The following is a 24,614-nucleotide window of genomic DNA, read 5'->3' as shown; positions in this document are numbered from 1 at the left end:
TGATTTTTAGTAAATTTATACAGTTGTACAACCATCAGCACAATCCAGTTTTAAAACACTCCTTTCACTCTCAAAGTTCTCTAGCTGCTATTTGCGGTTAATCTTTGCTTCTGCCCCCAACTCCAATGACCTTCTACATTCTTTCTTGCTTTTTAATTACTTTTGGTTTTGACTCTGTAAAAGTCAGCATGTGGCTACTTAAAGAGACACACGTTATGTTGAAACGGCTTTATTTTTTAATCCATAAATATCTGTTACTGACAAAAGTGGAAAAATCCTTAAGACTAAATCTTACTAAAGTGTATCTGTTTACAGTACATGTAGAATGTGCTTTGACAGGTAAGTAGAACGATGAGATTTGTACAGAGAAGCAGTTACTAGAGCACTGCTTACCATGAAGCTTACGTGTGAGTAACGAAGAAACTGCAAAGATACAGATAGAAAGGTACTTTTCATCAGTACTACCATATAATAAACATGGAATTCATAAATTGGGCTAATGCATAAAAATGTTCATTAATCCCCCCTTAGGAAATTGTGTCCCCAAACTAAAAATATTACAGTAAGAATTGCTTTTTATTAGAGAATTTCAAGAATTCTTTACTACAAAATGTCTAGTTGAGTTATAGAACTAGAGGAATATTTGCCACTACAAAGCCAATGAATGAGTCCTCCCATGGTGTGGCATTCAGGGGTCACTGCAGGGTGGGCAGCAAAGTTAAGCAGGGTCTTCTCCTCCCTCAGGAAGGAGAGCATTAAGGAAACACACAGCCACAACATTATTTCTCTGACTGATGGAAGGTTCATGTGTTTGCTGATTTACAAGATGAGTTTGATGATAACAAACTTGGACTCTCCATTCTTGCTTCACAAGCCTTCACCGGGAGGACGGTAGTGTCATGAAAAGGACTAGAAAGGTACTAGGATGGGGTGAATGCCCCTTCCTAGCAGCCCAGATAGTGATGCCTCCTCCTCCAGTTGGAATGGAGCCTCAGTATCCAGACTTGGTCTTCAGGAGACATATTTCAGAGTGGGATATCATGACATTCATTGCCACACAACAGCCTGTGCACATGTTCCTCTGCAGCTTGAAATGAATTTCCCAGCTGCCCTCAAGTACAAACTTCATGCCCTTGTGGGCAAACTTCCAGACCTTTCTCTCCAGCCAGCTCTCTCTCTCTGAAATTGGAACTGCCTCCCTCCAGCTATAAGGACCGTATCCAAATGGAAACTCCAAACTCAGAATTCCCCAGAATTCCACAGTCACTTAGGATGATTTAGGCGTGTCTCTACAAGAGGGCTTCCATGGCACACAGTTGGTGACCTATTGAATCGTTAGGCCCTTAAACTTCAGGTACGAGGGCATCCCTGGGTGATCGAGCCCATCAGGCCCACCCCAGGGTCTAGTGAGGAGTGCGGTGGCTGTCCAGGACATCTGAGGACATCGCTGTGGGGCAGGCGTTGTGGGATGTGTGCAGCTCAGTGGAGGTGGGGAGGAACGGGGAGAGCAGGTGCTGGCAGGGAATGAAAGCCCTACAGTGTAAGAGCTGGATGAAACTTCAGAGCTCATCTAGTCAAAGCCCCTCATTTTACAGATGGGGAAACTGAGGCACTGAGTGGGGAACATGACTCCCCCTCGGAGACAAAGCCAGGGCTGGAAGCTGTGTCTCCAGAGCCTCAGCCCTGTGCTTTTTTTCTCCGAGAGTATGCTGCCTTCCAAAATCAAATATAGAGCCCAGGAAGACATGTCCTTCATATTGAATCTGCCATTAAAATGCTGCATGTATAAAAAATAACATTTGAACCCTGAAAAATACTTCATTAAAACACAATGCGCTTTCTTGAAAATACTCCAGAGCAAAATTTCCCAGATTCGGAGAGGATGACAGGAAATGTATGTGGGAGGTAACATGCCAGCTTTTCTCAGGGCAGGCGCCTTCTGGAGTCCGAGTGATTGGCAGCCCTTTCATTTTACCTTGGGTCAAGTGCACAGTTGCCTGTGGAAGGAATATGAAGTTGGAGGCTGGTGACAGACAAGGTGTCTCTGAAGAAAATGGATTGAGTTTGATGGCAGGGATGTTGGTGTGGATATTGCTCCATGCTTGGAGACTCAGGAGGCCCTCAAGTCTTTGTGGACGAAGGAGGATAGGTGACATACACAAGCAGGAAGGGGGCAAGTGTGTTGGAGCAGTGGCTGAGAGCCCTCAAGGATAGGAGTCTTTGGCCAGAGCAGGAGCTTCTGGGCTAACATCAGGCTGGGTTGGGAGCTTCAGGGGACTTGCTAGTGGCAGGAACCAAACTGACCATCACAGGCCATGACATCTCAAACCCAGAGCTCCATTCCCTTCCCTCCCAGAGCTCAGAGGGGGAAAGCCCTTGGCTCCGTGCACTGGGGTATCAACTCGCAGGGGCAGGAGATGAAGGATACACCAGTGAGGCAAACAGAAGACCCAAAGAATGTCCTATTCTTCCATTGTTTTCACTGAGAGCTCTGATTTTTAGAGCTGGAGATTATAGCAAGACCAGGGAAAAGAAATTAGGAATAGAGGAAGGTAGATGGAGGAAGAGGGAGATGAGAGGAAGGAAGGAGTGACCAGGCATTGAAATCAGGTTTTCTGGAAATCAGGAGTTTCTGGGAGGGAGAGTGGAAAGAGGGGAGGAGAAATTTGAATTGGGGGCAAGGTTGGAACTTTCTAAGAGGCAGATGCATGGCCCAAGACACTCCCAAGACACTGGGGGAGCCCTGAGGGCAGAAGCCCTGTTAGGAGGTGAAGGAATTCTTGGCAAAGCCTTTTTGACGCAGGAAGGCATGGAGCCAGGAGCCTGGAGCAAGACAGGGAAGGTGGAGGTGCAGGAGGGATTATGAGAGCTTCAGTGCCACCAGAGGCCAAGGAGACCAGGCAGAACTTTCGGGGCAGGAGAGAACCTGTGCAGATTCCAGTTCATTCCTGTTAGAGCAATAATGTGCAAGAATGAATAAAACAAGGGGAGGGAAATCTTGGGCTTTAGGCTTCCTTTGTGAGGGGGAGGGAGGCTTTTACTGTAAGGGTAGATGGTAATTCTATGTATGGTAGAGGCCACCAGCCTGGTTCATCATGGCATCTAGGTTCCAGCCCCAGAAGCCTCTTTTATCTGCTACGTGAACTTGCCTAGTGATGTGGCTTTGCTTGTTCCATAAAGATGGATGGGACAGCTGAATAAATGGGATACCTCTGTGTCCCAGCTAGGACACAGTTTTCTGGATTTTGAAATGTGGGACTGAATTGGAGCAAGTTTGTAGACCTATCTCTATTTCTTTTTTCTTCCCTCCTTCCTTTCCTTCCTCCCTCTCTCCCTCCCTTCACTCCTTGCTTCTAGACCCAAAGGTGAAGCAGAAGAAATCCTCAAAAAGAAGTAAGCATTGCAGTAGAATTTCCAACCCAACTGACATCAGATACTTTCAGCCAGACAGTGGTAAGGCTGGGATGAGAAATATCTTGGAATCAACTCATCAACAACCCCTGAGACAGACAGAAACCCTGTCAGAGACAGGGCTTGGGGAGGACCCCTGGGGAAAAGTGTCACCCTGGGGGCTGGAGAACTTGGTGCTGAGAAGCTTTGACACTGGAGATGGGATCAGCTTTCTGGTTTGGTGTATACCTGCATGTAGACACCTGGGAAGGGCATTCTCAGCCACTCAGGTCCTTTCCCCTCACCACCAGCATCCTGCCTTCCCAGGGATGGCCACAGATTAGAGGATTCAAAGGTGCTGGGCTCAGGGGCCCAGCTGGGAGCCACCTGCTCTATTCAGACTCACTTCTTCCTTTCCAACCCTCTTAGCCTCATCTTCTGGAACAAACTCATAAACCCCTGGGGACCAGCCCTAAGAAGGTTTATGTGTCTGTTGGGAGGAAAGTGGAGAGGGTAGTCCCTGGCCTTCCAGCCGCACAACTCCAGGAGTGTGTCCCCAGTGTGGGGGCTGAGGGTGGCTTTCACAACCCCCAGCCTCCATCCCCCTAAGATCCAGGGTGATGGTTTCCTGTTCCTGTTGGGAGGCACACCCTGGGGAGGGGAGAAGGAGATGAGAGCTTTGGAACTCTTGAAATCAGTGAAAGGACACAGTCCATTGCTTTCTCTGTGGCTTGTGGACTTGGTTAGATTAAAAGTCTCCAGGGCTGGCACCAATAAATTCTCCTTCTACACTCGCCTTTTTAAAGGGCCATGAGTGCAGAACTGAGGGCAGGTAAAACCCCATTTATAAGGGCACTGCTGTTGGATCTGACTGTTTTTAGATCACACCTTCACGCAATAGCCTGAAGTTGATTCCCCCAGCCCCAACCCAGCGGGTGCCCTGGCCCTGAGAATGAGGGAACCCCTTCTTTTCCCCACCAGGCTCTCTGGTCTTGGGGGAGCGAATGCTGCTGAATTCACTGTCACCTCCCCAGGAGGCCGTCACACCATGCCAACCCCCAGGCTGGAGGCGGGGAAGAGGCTGAGGTCGGCGGGCAGTGGTGGTCCCTCAACAGAGCTGAGGACCATGGTCTACCAGGTGCCCCAGTGCCTGCAGAAAGGGTCCATACTGTGGGGACCTGCTCAGTTAGCCCCTAGGCCAGTCGCCTGGAGGACCTTCGTTTGCTTTTGCTAATAGGTCTTTGTCCCTTTGATCCAGAGGAGGCACGGATCTGAAGAAGGAACAGCCAGGAAGAATAAAGTTGCAGGGAGGATATGGGGGAAGGGGAGACAGGCAGTAGGAGTGATCTCTGAACTGAGCAGGTAGACAGAGATGGGGAAGGAAGGATAGGCAGAGAGGGTGCAGGACAACCACCTCTCATCCTTCTTGTCTGGGGGCTGAAGAGCTGCTCTCTAGAAACTTCTGTCTGGGTCCTGCTGGAGGTGCATGTGGGAACAGGTGGAGCCCTGCAGGATGCGAATGTTGAGCCCGAGACCCCGCGCATCACAGTGGCCCTCCCCACCCTGGCTCTCGGGCCACCGCAGGTGCCTCCTGGGAGCAGAGCAGGGGTGGAGAAGGCGGCCAGAGTGGCAGTCATGGTCAGGTCTAGAGGCCTGGAGGGAGTGTGGAGATGATCGGGTGTCTGGGAGGGCCAGCACCCCATCGCTACTCCCCTCTGCGAAGGCTACAGCCAAAACCCCAGAGAACTCAAGGGTGAAGTCCTCAGGGCCAGGGGAGGAGCACAGCCCGCTAACAAGACAGGCCCAGGGGAGGAGCACAGCCCGCTAACAGGACAGGCCCAGGGGAGGAGCACAGCCCGCTAACAGGACAGGCCCAGGGTCCTTATGGGCGGGCAGTCAGCTGGAAGGGGGCAGAGTTCCCACCAATGGGGAGGCAGCTGAAGGAAGGGAACCCCTCCTGGTCCTGGGGTTGAGGGGAGGGGCACAGGGCCAGGGTTGGGCCCTCAGGGGTCAGCAAAGGAAGGGTCACTCAGTGGGGACCAGAGAGTTCCAGCAGGCAAGAAAAGAATCATTATTGTGCTTATGGACACAGCAGCTCCCTGGCTCTGAGAGAGCGAGCAGGCAGTTTTTAGGCACTAGAAGATTTCTGTGATGCGGTTCTAGGTAAATGAATGAGACCGAGTAGCCTATTCGGTCAGCCCACTGATTGGACCCGCTGGCCCCTTCAAACCCAGGCAGCTTCAGACCACGGTCAAGCAAGGGTCTCTTTGCTGACAGAACCTGCAGCTGAGTCCCCTGGACAGGGAGAAGGAGGCGCGGGATGGAAAGGGAGTTGGCGAAGGTGGTCGGGGGTAAGAATGGGGCCTGGCCCCCTCCTCACTCCCCATTGATTCTTCTGGAGGAGCAAGAGTGATTGCTCTTGGTCCTGGGTCTAAGCGTATTGAACCAGGTCATCGGGGCTGTGTCCCCGGGGGTATGGCTTTTTGGGCAAAGGTGGCCCACCCCCACTTCCTACAGAGGGGACGAGGGAAGGGAGAGTGGCAAGGCTAGAAGCTCTGCTCCCGGCCCCTCCTGGCCCCTGCTCTGCTCTGCCACGCCCAGCAGCCCCAGCCCTGCCCCGCCGGTCACACGGTCACTTCGGTCTTGCTGGCTGTGTAGCAGGTGTGGTGGCCCGGGATGTAGTGCAGCTGCTCCACTGTGTTGTGTCTGCGTGAGGCAAAGGCGTGGCGCTTGGCTGCCGTCTGGCTCAGGCCCAGGGTGGCGTACGAGTTATTGGAGGCACTGGGATGAGAGTGCATCTTGCTCATGCGGTAGCGGTCCAGCACGGGTGTGGACACAAAGACGTCCGTGTGCGAGATGGCCCTGGACAGCGACTGCTCGGGAAAGGCCGTCCGCTCTGGGGACAGCAGCGGGTCCTGGGAGTGCAGGCGCTCCGTGGAGAGCAGCTGTTCGTCGGACAGGATGCGGTCATAGGGCATGCTGAAGTCATCCGGCAGGCCCCGATCCGGGGACAGGACCCTGTCCTGGGACATGGCCCGGATGGGCCGGCGGGGTCGTTCCCGTGGCAACGGCTTCTGTTGAGACATCTGGATGACATTGAGGGGGAGGGTGCCGCGGGCAGCCAGGTCGGGCAGGTGCCGCCGTCTCATGTAATACTCGTCAGCCTCCTTGTCGGCTGCAGGGGAGAGACAGAGTGAGAGAAGGCAACTGGGGTGACCCTGCAGCCAGGACTCAGATAGAACCCTGCCCCACTCCTGCTCCATCACAGACCTGTCAACTTTAAGGGATAATACAGTCAAACTCCTTTAGTTATGGATTAGGACCTGGAGGTTCAGACGGGTGAAGGGTGTATTTTCCCACTGAATGTGCAAACCATTCTCTGGGGGCTTGTTAAATGCAGATTCTAATTCAGTGGGTCTGGGGTGGGCCCAAGAGTTTGCATCTCTAACAAGCTCCCAGGCAATGCTAAAAGCCTCTGGTACATGGACCACCTTGAGTAGGGATATGTTAAGGGACTTCCTCAGAATCCCTGGTGCGTTCAGGGCAGAGTTGATAGCAAGCCCAAGTCCCTGAACTCCCCCTGGTCCTGGGCCGTATCTACCACACCATGGTCCTGAAACAGAATGACTATCTGTCTTACTAAAACATCCAAATAGCAGCTCTCGAAGCTTCCTGATGAGGTCCAGAGCCAGCCTCCTGCTAGAATAAAGTAAGATGCTCAGACTAAGAAACACTTGTGAAAATGTTTAACTGGTTAACTTAGGAACATCGTAACACCTTCTCTGTAGTAACAGGCAATGCATAGAAAGCCAATACATGGGCCTTCAGTCCCCACACAGCCACATAATCAGCCTACACACACTCCACCTGTGCCCATAACACAAGCTGGTTGGGGTAATCTTACATGTGCGCCTCATTTAGATGCTCCACTTCCTCTCTATCCAGCAGGCCCTCCTAAGCTCACACTGCTCTCTGTACCCTTGAATTTGCCCAGAACTTGCATGCTACACATAAACCTACTTGAACTTGCAGGTTACACACAAACCTGCATTGCCCCAAATTTCAGAAATGAGCCCTCCTACACATGGCCTTCTAGATCTCTGCAAAAGTGTGGGAATTCTGTCTGCTCTTCAGTTGGTGCAGCAGGGTCGCTGATGGGTATCCTTCCTCCTGAGCCAAATTTCATCAACTCGGGATGATTCCTCGGGTTATCAGACAGTCCCATCTCTAGCTAGAGACTCCCCTTTCACCATGGAGGTGGCTGATGTGGACTTGGGCTGCACTTCTGTCAGGGTAGGTTACCTTGAAGCTTTCAAGCAAATGCTCAGCCCTTGAGGCTCCAACTGCAGTTGGGTGGTCATCAAAAGAGACTCCCGGGAAAATGGGAGGAGAAGGTCCAAGGCCAGAAAGCCAGGGAGGAAGAGCTGTCCTTTAGGGAACTTTTTTGATATTTTTGTATCTTTAACCCATTGATGCCCAGAGTCTCCCCAGACTCAAGAGGCAGATCTGGCATCACCGGATAAACTGGATTGGACTGGTGAAATGGGGTGTATGCATGGGAGGTGAAGGATCTCAGGTCCTCAAGACACTGTTGGCTGGGTTGGAGAGGGAGCTGGTTTGTGGGCCTCTGGGAGAGGTTTCAGAGAAAGCTCTGGCCATTGCTAGCCTCTATCCAGTGTAGGGTATACAGCAAGGAAGGCCCATGGTTTGAAGAAGGCAGGTGGGCGCAGGACTGGGAGAAGGCTTTCTCCTGCAGTTAAACTGGTGCATGAGTTGGAAGGCTGTCTCCTATGGGGATGTGAATCTCAGGATTCTAAGGCCTTCTTTTTATGTAAGGAACAAAAGCAAAGAGCTTGTTTATTCTCTTCTCTCATCCTGCAACTCCTTCTTTATTCTTGGGATTCAACAGCTGTCCTATGGGGTATGGAGCAAGATAGTGTGACATAGGAAGGTATCCTGGAGCCTCAGAGACAGACCCCAACTTGGGGGAAATTCAACTTACTTAGCCTCTTCAGAGATGAATACTTGCTGGGGTTGGTCTTTACTGCAGACTCATAGGATGGGGGCAGGTGGGCCAAGTTCTGGAAAGAGCGGGAGAAGGAAAGGTCATAGGGCTCGGTGGCTGATGTCAGGATGTTGTTCATCCGTGGCTTCTCTGCAAGAAAAGGGAGGGGTGTTTTGTGTTAATGAGGACCATGTCTGTGGCAGGTGTGCTTTCTGCCTCACCCCTGATTCTAATCCCCATCCTGCTTTCCTGGACCTCCGTGCTTGGACGTAGGTGATACTGTTGACTCAGTTTCCCTCATGTTCAGTTCCAGTTGTCAATAAGCCTAGGGGTAGATGCTGTTTTAGCCACCACCAAGACAGTTCACCATTCTGTGAATGGGAGACTCGACTCGAGTCTGAGGAGCGAATTCTCTCTCCTAGTACATCTCTGGGTTATCTGCTGAAAACATAAGCCTGATGGAGCTGAGGGGCATCATAAATATCATCTACTTCTGTGTGAAAGTGCTGTTGTTTTCTTAATAGCTTTAGGCAAACCTAGCTCTCAGGCTCAGAAAAATCTGAGTTGGAGGACATGGAGTGACTTATGTTATTTATGTACTCATAGAAGAACTGAGTCCAGGACCCAGCTCCACTGAGACCCAACCCATGCTCCATCCATGGCATCCTTTCACAGCTTATGTAGCCCCTTTCTCCTCTCCAAGCTCTGCACCTGACAAGCCACAATGAGCCACAGAGCTATTTTATCTTACTCTAATTCCTTTCTCTGAAGCCCCCTTAGCCATCTCTAAGCTGCTGGAGGAAAGAATGTAGACAAAAATGCATAGCACATCATCCCCACTTTCTCCTTCCTTCCCCTGAGATACAGCATTGAGATGCAAGAATCTGAAGAGATGGAAAGGAGTGTTGTTCAATGCCAGAGCTGGGGAAAAGAATGGAAGGAAAAGTGGGAGAAAAGGTGAAAGGGAGGTGAGAGGATGGCTGATGGGAGCCCAGTGCAGTGTGCGCTGGGCTCAGGGCCAGATGAATGACATCTGGAGAGGGGGCATGCAGGGCCGGTGAGGGAGGCAGTGAGGATGAGGGGACAGAAAGAGCTGGAGATCCTGGGGAAGAAGATGAGCATGCCTCAGTGCTTCACGGACTTGAGGAAGAGAAGCCACAATAAGAAGTCAATGAGTGGCTGCCATGGGAAATGGTGGTACCATTCCTAGAAGTGAGGCAGTTGGGAGGCTATAGTCTCACTGTGTTATTCCTCCATCGTCTTTGGTTTGGGACACCTCAAGGCCAAAGAATTTCTGAGAGGGGGCAGGCTCTAACTTCGGACGAATGTGCAGGAGGACTGCCACACCTCTTGGCAAAAAGAGTGTGGAACCGTGGAAAGCAGAAATTCTGTGGACTGTGTGAGAGGTGGGAGAGAGAGAAGCCCTCCTAGGTGTTGTCCAAGGGCAGCCCCAAGCACTGGGGACTCCTGGCTTCTTTACCCCTTCCTGCCTTAATTGTCACCCCCAACATTGGGAACTAAGCCAGGGACTCAGCCAGTGAGATGGTATTCGTGCCAGCTCAGGACATATGTGAGGGGGTGGAGGGTGCTCTACATCCCCATCAGAACATGCTGTACAGAAAGAGCCTCCCTGGCATGCATCAGGACAGATGCCAGGAAGTGGAGTGAGCAGGAACTTGGGAGTGCTGCTCCTCAGAGGGAGTAATAGCCACTCATCTCTCAGCACTTGTCTCTTCACTTTGGCCATGCTGGAGAAGAAGGAACCTCCTTCTGCCTGTTGGCATTATACTCTCAACAAGGCATCACTCAGCTCACCCACTTCCAAATGCAATCTTCCTGGATACTCTTGTTCCACCACTGTGTTCCAGAACATACCCCTGAACCAAGGCCAGCTCTCCCTTGCCTTCTGCCTTCATGGGATCACCGTTGCACACTCTCCCTCCTATGGAAATGCCTCCTCTACTCTTCTCAATGAAATTCTCTCCTCACTCAAGACATTTTGCTGTGCCAATGTCCCATCTTTTTAGCCCACGACAATACCTGTTCTTTAAGCCCATATTGCTCTTCTAGTCAGTTCCACCCAGTTTAGTATCTAACTGATCTCTAATAATTTGACTTGAGTTGGAATTGTGGATCTCCAAATATTGCAATCTCCTTGACAGCAGGGCCTTGCTTTCCAATTTTTTTTGATTCCTTCATAGTGCTTGGCCCAGAATAAGGATCCAATTAATGCTCTTTGTAGAACACTAATTAAGTAGACTCAGGCCCCCTCCTCACTTGAGAGTCACTCTCCCAGCTCCTGGGAAAGAAGGGAACATCCAAGAAAGCGATGCAGAGAAAACTCTACTCCCACTACATTGTGAGCTGCTCAAGGGCAGGGACCGGGTCTCATCAACCCCCATCTCCTTGCACCAGTTGGAAAAGAGAAGACAGGAAGAGAAGGAGGGAAGAATGGCTCCTCCTGTTGTATTCAGGAGTCTGCTTATGTTGGCTCCTTCTCGGGAAAATGAGCTCGGTAGTTGTTCTTTCAGAGTCTGACTGAGCAAGTGGGAGCTCTCCTTGCATGCCTTTTCTGGCTCTTCCTGAAGCTGCTTAATCACTGTGGGCATCCCCTAGGCTCCCTGCCTCTGCCTTCTGCACTTCTCTTTCAGTGCAGAGTCCCCCCCACTCCTGAGGCTTCTGTTACTGCCTCCAAAGCTTCACTCACATCTTCAGCTCTAACCTTCCTCCAGACTTCATGTCTGCATTCCTGCCTGTTGAATATTTTTTCTTGCAAACTCCAGGTGTCCAGATCCAAACTCACTGACAACTCCATCCCCTATACATACTGGCTGTTTTCCTGATTCCTTAGATTGTGTTAATAAAACCCTTCATTTTTCTAATCAATATCATCATTGGCTGTCATCAGCCATATTCAGTTAGTAAGGAACTTCTTCCAATTCTTTCTTCAAAAGGTTTCATATCTCATCTGTCCTTTCTTTTCCCACTGTCAACATCACCACTGGTATCAACCTCTTTTCACTGATCTCCCCAGTTTCTCCCAGTTCTAACTTTTTAGATGCCACAACCTGACAAATCTGATTATACTATTGCTTTCATCATTTATTTCCACCTGGATCATAGCACATGAAAATATTCCAATCTCCTCCTCCTAATTATAATATCCCTCAAATTCAATGCTGAGGCACACCATAATCTGACATGACAGTGGTAGGTCTCTCCACCAGGTAGCCTATAGGATTTATCATTGTTTTGAGTTTCTCTCTCACTAAAATTTTAATGATGTTTTCACTCTTTCACAGCAAAGAGACAAAAATGACTGATAGTTCACAATTTACATGGCTGTTTTATGTTCTATCAAGTCTTGAGCAGGTGCCAAAAATAGATTTTCTCTGTTCAGCTGTGATCTGGTGGGAAGATATTATAATCTAAGAGGGAAACATGGTTTTATAACCCTTGGGCACTATGCTAACACTCCTTCACTCAACAATTTTCAGCTTCTTTTTTCTGCCAAGAGGCTAAGCCCAAATCAGTTTTGAGTTTTATCAAATCTTAATTAGCTTGGGGAGGATCATATAGTTTAACCAAGTCTCATGTCCTTTGTAAATGATATCACAAATAGCTTTGAGCAAATGAGGGTGTTCCACTCCTTGCTGTGGACATATGGAATTTATGACTGTAAGAAGTGATACAGGTGGCAAGTAGAAATGGGTCTAGCCCCTTTCCATTTATGTCAAGAGATCATTCTGATATCAGAGACAGAAACACCAAGGGGAAAATAGCCTACAAGTGAGATTAGAGCATTGTGGCCCTGGAGGAGGGTGGGCCTGTGGCTCCTTGCACCTCCTTAGCTTCAGTGAGTTAATGACCATGTGTTTGATGCCCTGATAGGCATCCGTCCTTAGAATGGTGCCACTCGAAATGAGGAGGAAATGCAGAGTGCTCTCAATCATCTCTCACCATGTGGCGGGATCTGGGTAGCACTGCTCAAAATCGGATGGTTATATTGATGATCACCTGAAAATCATAGAAAAGAAATTTTTAAAGAAGAGTTCAGGCATTCCACCGTCTCTCCAACATAACAGCATCTCTCTTTACCTCTAATGTGCTTCTCTGACTTAAAGGAAGCACTTCTAAGAAAGGCAGAGGTCATTGTATGAGGCTCCAAGAAACGTCCCCTGCTGTTTCTGTCTCCTTCTGCAACAGGGCTTCCTCTGTCACCATGGTGACCCACCCACATCTCTGGATGAGGCCAACCAGCTATAGAGGCTTTGTAGGGGTGGGTAGGGGAGGAGAAGGATGGAGAGTAGGGAGTGTTTGGCAGGTATGCATGCATGCGTGCATGGACTGGGTGGGGGAACTAAGCCGGGGAAGCAGATTTCTTTGAGTGGTGGGTATTAGGGTGTGGTTAACCAAAGTGAGGGTGCCCTGACTTAAGGCACTTCCACTTTACAGGACTTTGATTTGTCCCTAGGCCTTTGTACAGGAGGGTCTGGATGCATCCTGAGATGCAGCAAGATGACCTGAGCTGTCCACTGCCTGAGATCAGGAGTCCTGGATTCTAGGCTCTGTCCTGCCTTTAAATGTCACAGCCTAATAGTTCAAAAGCATTTCCTTTATTAATAATATTCCACTTAGATGGAATAAGCCACACAATTAACACAGTTACAGTTGCCAAAGCCTGAAGTTCAAGGCATTCCAAAAGCTTTTAAAATTGTTTGAATGAAAATGTGGCTGACCACTACAGTGCACTCCGGCATTCTATGATTGCTTCAACTAAATGTCATGTTCTTGTTTTTCGTTGTTCGTGTATCTGACTTCAACTAAAGCAAAGGGAAGAGGAGGCATGAAGCCTTTGCTTTAGTTTACCCAAACCGCAGGTTACAGCCCTGTCCTTGTTGCAGTCTAGAATATCTGCTTTCATTTCCCTACATCTTGTGACTGAAGCCTTCTTTCCTGCCTTTGGCCTTATGCTCTGGCTACTCATTCCATAGCTCCTTCACTATGTCCCATTTCCCCTTCTGTTCTGTAAATACCAGGGCTTCATAATGCTCAGGCATCTTTGTGAAGACTTCACTCTACTCCAAGGTTTACGTCCGCTTGCCCAGATTAATAGTTCTCAAATCTACAACGCTAGCTCAGGGTCCATCTTGATCTGTAGGGTTAGATTTTATGCTTATGGACATGCTCTTGAAGCTCCTACTCTCACCCTAAATCATTAAGTCCCAAAGTGAGCTCCTCATTTTATTCTGGTGTCCAGGCTTCTGTCCATGGTACTGTTGTTCCGTGGGCCTGGAATGTGAAACTTCAATCATTGTCACCATTTTCCTCCTGTCATCTTCCATATCCAGTGTATCCCAAAGTCCTCGTAGGGATACGAGGGATGGCTAGTCCCCGTAGCCATCTCCTAAATCCAGGCCCAAAATAGATCTTTTTGTCAAGATTTCTTTTAGCTCCACTCTCAATTTCCAAGACAAATTCCTGTGAATTCCCACCAGACAAAATTTCCCAAACCAATGGAATCATCCAGCATTCCCTTGGTGAAGGCTGAACTCTAAATAGTCAAGCACAACAGGGCCAGGCGCAGTGGCTTACACCTGTAATCCCAGCACTTTGAGAGGCCAAGGCGGATGGATCACCATGTCAAGAGTTTGAGACCAGCCTGGCCAACATGGTGAAACCTGGTCTCTACCAAGATTACAAAAATTATCCAGACGTGGGGAGGCATGTGCCTGTAATCCCAGCTACTCGGGAGGCTGAGGCAGGAGAATCACTTGAACCTGGGAGGCAGAGGTTGCAGTGAGCCAAGATTGCGCCACTGCACTCCAGCCTGGGGGATAGAGCAAAACTTCATCTCGGAAAAAAAAAAAAAAAATGTCAAGCACACTATCCAGTGGGGGTGGATTTTGGAAGTAGGCCACAATTTCTCACATGAAGATACTGTCCCTTCCCAAGACAGATTAGGTTGAAGCCAGGGAAGAAACTATTTGCCAAAGGTTGAAACAGTTCTACACTGGACCTGAATTTTTTTTTTATTATTGTACTTTAAGTTTTAGGGTACACGTGCACAATGTGCAGGTTTGTTACATACGTATCCATGTGCCATGTTGGTGTGCTGCACCCATTAACTCATCATTTAGCATTAGGTGTATCTCCTAATGCTATCCCTCCCCACTCCCCCAACCCCACAACAGTCCCCGGAGTGTGATGTTCCCCTTCCTGTGTCCATGTGTTCTCATTGTTTAATTCCCACCCATGAGTGAGAACATGCAGTGTTTGGTTTTTTGACCTTGCGATAATTTACTGAGAATGATTGTTTCCAGTTTCATCCATGTCCCTACAAAGGACATGAACTCATCATTTTTTATGGCTGCATAGTATTCCATGGTGTATATGTGCCACATTTTCTTAATCCAGTCTATCGTTGTTGGACATTTGGGTTGGTTCCAAGTCTTTGCTATTGTGAATAGTGCCACAATAAACATATGTGTGCATGTGTCTTTATAGCAGCATGATTTATAGTCCTTTGGGTATATACCCAGTAATGGGATGGCTGGGTCAAATGGTATTTCTAGTTCTAGATCCCTGAGGAATCGCCACACTGACTTCCACAATGGTTGAACTGGTTTACAGTCCCACCAACAGTGTAAAAGTGTTCCTATTTCTCCACATCCTCTCCAGCACCTGTTGTTTCCTGACTTTTTAATGATCACCATTCTAACTGGTGTGCGATGGTATCTCATTGTGGTTTTGATTTGCATTTCTCTGATGGCCAGTGATGATGAGATTTTTTCATGTGTTTTTTGGCTGTATAAATGTCTTCTTTTGAGAAGTGTCTGTTCATATCCTTCGCCCACTTTTTGATGGGGTTGTTTGTTTTTTTCTTGTAAATTTGTTTGAGTTCATTGTAGATTCTGGATATTAGCCCTTTGTCAGATGAGTAGGTTGTGAAAATTTTCTCCCATTTTGTAGGTTGCCTGTTCACTCTGATGGTAGTTTCTTTTGCTGTGCAGAAGCTCTTTAGTTTAATTAGATCCCATTTGTCAATTCTGGCTTTTGTTGCCATTGCTTTTGGTGTTTTAGACATGAAGTCCTTGCCCATGCCTATGTCCTGAATGGTAATGCCTAGATTTTCTTCTAGGGTTTTTATGGTTTTAGGTCTAACATGTAAGTCTTTAATCCATCTTGAATTAATTTTTGTATAAGGTGTAAGGAAGGGATCCAGTTTCAGCTTTCTACATATGGCTAGCCAGTTTTCCCAGCACCATTTATTAAACAGGGAATCCTTTCCCCATTGCTTGTTTTTGTCAGGTTTGTCAAAGATCAGATAGTTGTAGATATGTGGCATTATTTCTGAGGGCTCTGTTCTGTTCCATTGATCTATATCTCTGTTTTGGTACCAGTACCATGCTGTTTTGGTTACTGTAGCCTTGTAGTATAGAAAGGGTGTCAGCGATGGAAGATGAAATGAATGAAATGAAGCAAGAAGGGAAGTCTAGAGAAAAAAGAATAAAAAGAAACGAACAAAGCCTCCAAGAAATATGGGACTATGTGAAAAGACCAAATCTACGTCTGATTGGTGTACCTGAAAGTGACAGGGAGAATGGAACCAAGTTGGAAAACACTCTGCAGGATGTTATCCAGGAGAACTTCCCCAATCTAGCAAGGCAGGCCAACATTCAGATTCAGGAAATACAGAGAATGCCACAAAGATACTCCTCGAGAAGAGCAACTCCAAGACACTTAATTGTCAGAGTCACCAAAGTTGAAATGAAGGAAAATATGTTAAGAGCAGCCAGAGAGAAAGGTCGGGTTACCCACAAAGGGAAGCCCATCAGACTAACAGCGGATCTCTCGGCAGAAACTCTACAAGCCAGAAGAGAGTGGGGGCCAATATTCAACATTCTTAAAGAAAAGAATTTTCAACCCAGAATTTCATATCTAGCCAAACTAAGCTTCATAAGTGAAGGAGAAATAAAATACACTGGACCTGAATTTAAGCAAGAAGAGAGAATCCAGAGAGATTAAAAAACATTTTTTTCTTGCTTGTCCTCCAAAGGCAAGAAGAAAACTAGTTCCAGTGAGGTTTTGTTTTTGTTGTTGTTTGGTTTATTTGTTCATTTTTAAGCAATATGGCAGGATCACAGAGAAATGGGAGAAACCCAGGTCATTCAATCTGGAGTTTCTGGAGAGTGGCAGTTAGTAAGAAACACTTCTAGACTTCCATCTCAGAGTTGAGGTATCACTAGGAAAGGGTTATTTATGACTCGGATTCACTTAATAATTGCTGATAACCAATTATGCTTCTTACTCTATGCTGAACACTTCCACAGGCATTTTTAAAAAACTCATCTTCACAATGATCTTCATTTAAATGAGGACTGAAGTAGAATGAATATATATTATTGGCCTACCATTTGCCAGACCCTATGTAACACTCTTTAAACACCTTAATTGAAATCTTTATTGTATTTTTTTAACAGAAGAAGTCACAAACAATATATGTCTTGATTTACAAGTACAGTGCTTTTCCTTTTGTTTGAATCTCACTTAAAATGTTTCATTAACGGAGGATTTTTTCCTACTTTGGCATTAAGGAGAAGGATGAGAATAACCCTAAAATAACCGCTGTGACATTTTGTTGTATTTCCTTTTATTACCTTCCACCTATAGATGATTAAATGAGTGCTTACATACACCCTCAACCCCGACTCCCCTACCTAAATAATATTGCAATGAATAATCTTGTATTTGTGTCATTTTGTACAGACTGTAGTTCTTAAAATGAATTAAAATAGCATGATTTAATCTTCACATGTATGCAAAATGACAATTGTGTGAGACAATTGGCTGTGGCATTTTTATAGTAGTAAAAGCGATGAAACCACCTAAATGCTTATACATATATTTACTTATGCACACAGATAAAAATATCTAGTTTTTGCATATGTAATCATGCTGCATATACTACTTTAATCTTCTTCATACCTAATGAATAAATGAAAGTGTCTTGAATATATTTTTATGTTTTGAAATATTATTTGAAACACCTTATATGGTTTCACAATATTCTTTCTATAGAATAGTCTATTCTGTATGTCTATATATCATTTAAGCATAATATATTTAAGCATACCATCTTTAAGCAGGTCTCCTATTTTTGGTATTTAAATTGTTTAAAAGTTTAATAATGTTACATCAAATAACCCTGAGCACACATCTTTGGCGATGTCTCGTTTCCTTAGCCCAATAACTAAAATCAGCATTTCTAAGTCAACACACTGTCAGTTGTCTAGCAATGTGACAGGGTAGATTGATAGATTTCCTCATGTTGAACCATTCACCTGTCTATTACTGAGAAATATCTTATTTGATTCTGGTGTCTTATTATTTTATTACAACACTGGATTCTATTTTCTTGTGATATATGTATACACATGTGAAATATGCATTCATAAATAACATTTGTATTTTTTGTGCTAACCCTGTCAAGCTTTTGTTTTAAGATAATTTTGTAAAACCAAGTGAATAACATTCCATCTTTCTGTATGCTTTGAAACAGTATAGCATGAAGCATCTGTTTTTTGGATGTTCGGAGGAATGCAACAATAAAAATGTGTAGTGTCTTTTCGGGGGGTCCTTCTATTGGCACAGGGCTAAAGGCTTGGCTTGTGTTATTTCATCAACTGCACAACACCAATTGTGGGAGGCAGATTGTGTTGTCATTGCCAGTTTACAGATAAGGAAACTGAAGTTTGGAGAGTTTGAATATTTTGCCGAATCTTGCGTAGCTAACAGGTGAAGCTGGGATATGAACCCAGGCACGCTGGCGCTAGGCCCACATTCTTAACTATGTAATGTTATGTATATTGCCTTCCCATACTTGGCAACACAATCCTTGCATAGTGATTCATTCAAGCTTTCCAATTTCTAAATTCAATTTGCAATTTCAATTTTTCTTTAAAAAAATCCATTGGACATTTTAAACTTCCTTAGCTTAAAACTAAAATATCACTCACAAAAATCTCCATATATGAAGTTGGATCCCTTTTCTTCTTAATTTTCTGTGTCAGTGTTTTCTGGATTAGTAATTTATTCATATTATTATTCTCTTTCACAGAACTACCTCTTATACATATCAGTTCTATAATTTTTTAACTCTTCCAATCATTATTTTACGTTTTTGAATTTGCTAATTCCTGCCTCCTAATTTTCTTTGGTATCATTTGTTATTGTTTCCTGGCTTGAATCTTTGATCCATTTATTTTCACTCTTTTCTGTTAACAATATAAGGTCTTTAACTATGAATTTCTCTCTGGCACTATTCCATGAGCAACAATACACAGTGTTCTTATTGTTGTTATATCCTAAATGATCTGTAATTGCAGCCTTAGTTTTCTCTTTGACCCAAGAGTTGTTTAGTAGAGTGTTAAAATTCAAAATGTTTGGGTTTGTTCGTTTGAACTTTTGCCATTAATTTTCTATTGTATTGTACTGTGGTCAGAGAGCAGAGCCTGTACAAGTTCTGCTTTTTGGAACTTAGATTTCCTTTGTGGACTAGTATACAATCAATTTTTGTAAATGTTTTATGAGTACTTAGAGAAAAGATATATTTTCTTTTGGTAGAGTACAAAATTGACATATATCTATTAAAGCAGATACATATTATATCTACGAAATCCATTATTCAATTCCTCTGCATCCTAATTCATTCATTGCCTACTTAATCTCTCAAAGACTGAGGGCAATGTGTTAAGGTCTTCCACTGCTCTTAGGCTCCCGTCACTTCCTCTTTGCATTTGTTACAGAATTAGTTTTATATATTTCACAGCTACATTATTCAGCACAAAAAGCTCATGACGCTATCTGTGTCTTGTTTATCGTATGTACCATTTATTGACATTAAATAACCCTTTCTGTCCTTTTTTTTTTTTTTTTTTTGAGATGGAGTCTTGCTCTGTTGCCCAGGCTGGAGTGCAGTGGTGCAGTGGCACAATCTCAGCTCACTGCAACCTCTGCCTCCCGGGTTCAAATGATTCTCCTGCTTCAGCCTCCCAAGTAGCTGGGATTACAGGCTTCCACCACCACATCCAGCTAATTTTTTGTATTTTTAGCAGAGACATGGTTTCACCATGTTGGCCAGGCTGGTCTCAAACTGCTGACCTCAGTTGATCAACCCGCCCCAGCCTCCCAAAGTGCTGGGATTCCAGGCATGAGCCACTGAGACCGGCCCCTTTCTGTCCTATTTAATGCCTTCTTTTTGCCTTTAAGTCCACTTGATCTGACATTTATATTGCCATCGCAACGTCCTTTTTGTTTGCACTTGCCTGATAAACTTTGTCTAGCCTTTTATATCTAACCTTTCTATGTCATTTTATCTTATGCTTATCTTTTGATGACACAGAAAGAGTATTCTGTCTCATCTGGTACTTCATGGGTTGTCCAATTAGCTAAAAGGGATTCCTCACTCTCATAGAATGGTCCTTTCTTCATTGGAGTATCTTCTCCTCTCTGCTATAGTTGTGTAGTATGATCATGCCCTCTCCGTGAAGCCCAGACCCCAGGTGTCAGGGCTACTTGACCAAGTTTGAGTGCTTGACTTAACCTAAGTCAATTCAAGTCCCTACTCCAGAAATTAGAAATTGTTATAAGAGACAGTTTTGGTGTCTCTGTATGACTGTACTCATGACACATAAACTAGGTTGCTATGGGCAGTCATGTGGGTTTGGAAGAGATAAAGTCAGTCTTTAGAGACCGGGGCATATTGTATTTTCCAAAAATGGCTGCAGTTATACTTCTAGTCCTGCATGCTGTCCCAGAACCTTGCCATCCACTCATTAGATAGGACTTATTTTCCTGCCCCTTGTAACTGGAGGCCTGTGTGACTGTCTCAATGAATAGAATACAGCAGAAGTAACCTTGCATGACTTCCAAGGCTAGGTGCAAAAAGTATTACGACTTTCACCTGGCTCTCTTTCTTTTGGCACACTCAACCTTAGATTCCAGCTGCCAAGTTGTAAGGAAATCCAGGCCACATGAAAAGGATACATGTAAGGGCTGAGAGTCCCAGCTAAGGTCTCAGTTGACAGCCAACATCCACTGCCAGCCCCGTGAGGGAACAAGACTTCAGATAGTTCTGACCCACAGCCTTCTAGCTGTTCTACCTGAAACAACTGGAATGGAGATAAGCCATTTCTATTGAACTTGACCCAAGTCATAGATGCATAAGCAAGCTAAATGTTGTCTTTATTGTACCATTTTTATTTTGGGATAGTTGTAGTCTCACATGCAACTATAATGAATAATACAGAAAGATCCTGTATACTCATTGCTCAGTTTCTCCATTTTGCAAAAATGTAGTACTATATCAAAATCAGAATATTGGCATTAACACAGTTAATGTACAGAACATTTCTGTCAACACAAGGATTCCTCTTGTTGCCCTTTTATAGCCGCACCTACTTCTTTCCTGCACCCACCCCTTCCTTAATGCCTGGCAACCAATAAATCATTCATTTCTATAATTTTGCTATTTCATGAATGTTATAGAAATGGAATCATACAGTATGTTAACTTTGGGATTGGGTTTTCTTTCAGCGAGTGTAATTCTCTGGAGATTGTTCCGGGTTGTTGCATGTGTAAATGGTTCATCACTTTTTATTGCTAAGTAGTGAATATTCCATGGTATGGATGTATCATACTTTTTTTTTTTTTTTTAACCATCGACCTGTTGAAAGGCATATGCGTTGTTTTCAGTTTGGGGATATTATGAATAGAGATGCTGTCAACATTCATGTGCAGGTTGTCATGTCAACATACAGCTTCATATACCTGGAATAAATACCTAGGAATGCAATTACTGAGTTGTATGGTAGTTGCATATTTATTTTATTTTATTTATTTATTTATTTTTGAGATGGAGTCTCGCTCTGTCGCCCAGGCTGGAGTGCAGTGGCGCAATCCTGGCTCACTGCAAGCTCCGCCTCCTGGGTTCACGCTATTGTCCTGCCTCAGCCTCCCGAGTAGCTGGGACTATAGCACCCGCCACCACACCTGGCTGATTTTTTTTGTATTTTTAGTAGAGACAGGGTTTCACCCTGTTAGCCAGGATGGTTGTGATCTCCTGACCTCGTGATCCACCTGCCTCAGCCTCCCAAAGTGCTGTGATTACAGGCGTCAGCCACCGCGCCCAGCCTGCATATTTAATTTTTAAAAAATCTTCCAAACTGTTTTCCGTAGTGACTGTAACATTTTACATTCCCACCAAAAATGAATGAGTGATCCAGTTTCTCTATATCCTTGCCAGCATTTGGCGTTGTCACTATTTTTTTTTTTTTAATTTTAGCTATCTATACCTTAGGTATGTAGCGATATCTCATTGTGGTTTTAATGTGTATTTCCCTTATGGCTAATGATGTTGAACATCTTTTCATGTGCTTGTTTTTCATCTATATATCTTCAGTATAATGTCTCATCATTACTTCTACTCATTTTTAAATCAGATTGCATTTTCCTGTTAAATTTTGAGAGTTATTTTTATATCCTAGATATTAGTCCATTATTAGATATATGGTTTACAAATAGTTTTTCCAGTGTGTACCCTGTCTTGTCATCCTTTTAATAGAGTCTTTTGCAGAGCAAATATTTTAATTTTAAGTCTGATTTATCAATTTTTAAATTTTCTACATTGCGCTTTTGGTATCAAGCCTAGGAACTCTCTTCTATCCCTGAAGCCTGAAAAAAATTTTCCTGTTTTTTTCTTAATGCTTTATAGTTTTATATTTTACATTAAATACATGATCTATTTTGAGTTAATTTTTATATGAGGTAGGAGACTTAAACGTTGAAGTTCTTTTTTTTTTTTTTGCTTATGAATATCCAATTGTAAATACCTGATCTATTTTGGGTTAATTTTTGTATGAGGTAGGAGACTTAAACGTTGAAGTTTGGTTTTTTTTTTTTTTTTTTTTTTTTTTTGCTTATAAATATCCAATTGCTCTAGAATCATTTCTTTAAGAAGATCACCTTTTTTCACGAAATTGCTTTTGCACCTTTTTCAAAAAATCAGTTGGGTATATTTGCTTGGGTCTATTTCTGAGTTTTCTGTTCTGTTCCATTTATCTATATGTATATCCCTCTGCCAATGCCACACGGTTTTGATTACTGTTGCTATATGATATTTCTTGAAATTGAGTAGACTTATCTTCCTACTCTATTTTTCTTTTTCAAAATTCTTTTAGCTATTCTACTTCCTTTGCCTTTTCATATCAATTTTATAATAATATTGTCTATAGCTAGAAAAAAATCTTGCAGGGATGTTGGTAGGAATTACATTGAATCTGTACATTATTTTAAAGAGAACTGACATCTTTACTCTGTCTAGTCTTCCAATCCCTAAACATGGCATGTATCTCTATTTATATTGTACCATTTTAATTCCTTTGACATTTATACTTTAAAAATTATTTTCTTAGTGGCTGTTCTAGGGATTGCATATGTGTCTCACTTCATCACAATCCTCAGAATTAACTAATTCCAGTAGAATGCAGAAACTTTGTTCCAATATCGGATCAATGAATCCTCCTCCTTTGTCTTATCATTGTCATATATATTACATCTCTCTCTATATATATGTATACATATGTTACACTCAACAATGTAGTATAAAAATTATTGCTTTATATACTTTTATGTATTTTAAAAGTTAGGAGAAGACACAAGAAAAATATGTTTACAGAGTCTCTTACATTAACCACATATTTGTAATTTCTGGTGTTTTAAATGTCTTCTTGTTTAACTTTCTTCTTTCTTGATAACAAAATTTTAAATTTATTACCAGTGGAACTGTTTCTTCTAATGAAATCTTAGGTAGAAGCCCGATTCAGAAGACAGATGAAAATCAAGCTGCTCTGGGTGAGGCAGGGAATGATTCAGTAGGATAAGTGCTTACACTCCATCCTACACACTATTCTTTACACAGTGGCTCTTGAGGCACCTGCAAGCAACCCTCAGGTCTCTCTGAAGCCATTTTGGGAAACGCTATCCTAGAAGCACCCTTAAGTGACTGCTTTGATGTGAGAATAAGGTGGTCTTCACATAGAATCATGTTGGCCCCCATCTGAAGGAGGTAGAGGAAGGCACTGAACTTACATTTAGGCAAGAACTGCAAAAGGTTTCATGTGGAATCTTTCTTTTTTTAATTTCTGAAAATGTGTCAGTTTGATGAAACAAATAACTCCCTTTATCTCAGGGTAAAAGAACTTTAGAACCTATTTCATCCTTCTATAAGATGTCTTGAATACTGAATGACTCACCCCAGCCAATATTCTAACAATTAATATGTGTGAATTCAAATGCATGAACTGAAATGAGCTATGTCCTAATGTCGGTTTCCTTTCAGCCTGAACTTTCCTTAATGTTTCTTATAATTCAGATTTGCTAGCAAATAATTTTCTCAGTCTTTGTTTGTATGATAATGTTTTTATTTCACCTTCATTTTTGGAGATTATTTTTGCTGTATGTAGAATTCTTGGTTGACAGCCTTTTTTTTTTTTTCTTTTAGCACTGTGAAGAGGTCTTCCCAACTGCCTCTGGCCATTGTTGTTTTGGTTGAGAAGTCAGCCATTTATTGTATTGCTGCTCCTCTATATGTGATGAGAAGGCAAGGGTATCGCCCAGTGCCCCAAATCCACTGAGTCTCTTTTGGCCACAGTAGCAGTTACCAGTACTCACAGCCTGTCCCACCTAGGTAGAACCTCTGTGCTGACCGATCAGCGGGGAGGGTGGAACAGCTCTGGGCAAGAATGTCTACAGCTAATAAACCCCTCACTGTTTTTACCTGAAGTTCAGCAGTTGTTCAACCATAAATGCTTCTCAGATTATTGTACACCTTTGATCAATTTCCAGAGCACTGAAATGGCTGTTTTTATAAATTTTCTCTAGCTTCATAATTGCTTTATGGGGAAAGGATTTGCCAACCTTCTTACTGGGGCATGACCAGCTTCACTGGGGTTCTGGGCATAGTCTCCCCAATCATCCTTTAGTTTCCTAGTATCCTGGAGACCTCAGTGCTCAGCCAAAGAGATGTTAGAGGGAAGTGGAGACAAAGGGGAAGCTCTGGTTGTGTCCTCAGTCCCTGGGTAGCATAAAGGCATCTTAAGATCTTTTGGTATTAGTAAAATTCCAAATATACTTTAGGTTGAACATTTTGTATCCTGGG

General features: G+C 44.2%; 1 protein-coding gene across 1 annotated transcript in view; it reads right to left on the bottom strand.

Moving 5' to 3' along the window:
* Positions 1-147: 147 nt before the first annotated feature.
* The window catches only part of SHISA6 (shisa family member 6), a gene marked incomplete at its 5' end in the record, with an annotated part of 328,804 nt that continues 304,337 nt past the window's right edge, over positions 148-24,614 (bottom strand). The window contains 3 exons of the mRNA XM_032137993.2: positions 148-6,565; positions 8,393-8,545; positions 12,356-12,412. Coding sequence (XP_031993884.2) covers positions 6,015-6,565; positions 8,393-8,545; positions 12,356-12,412 — 761 coding nt within the window. The remainder of the gene's footprint in view (positions 6,566-8,392; positions 8,546-12,355; positions 12,413-24,614) is intronic.

Source organism: Hylobates moloch, unplaced genomic scaffold, assembly GCF_009828535.3.
Source record: "Hylobates moloch isolate HMO894 unplaced genomic scaffold, HMol_V3 SCAFFOLD_19, whole genome shotgun sequence".
Classification (NCBI taxonomy): domain Eukaryota; kingdom Metazoa; phylum Chordata; class Mammalia; order Primates; family Hylobatidae; genus Hylobates; species Hylobates moloch.
This window is presented reverse-complemented; position numbering and strand designations above follow the sequence as displayed.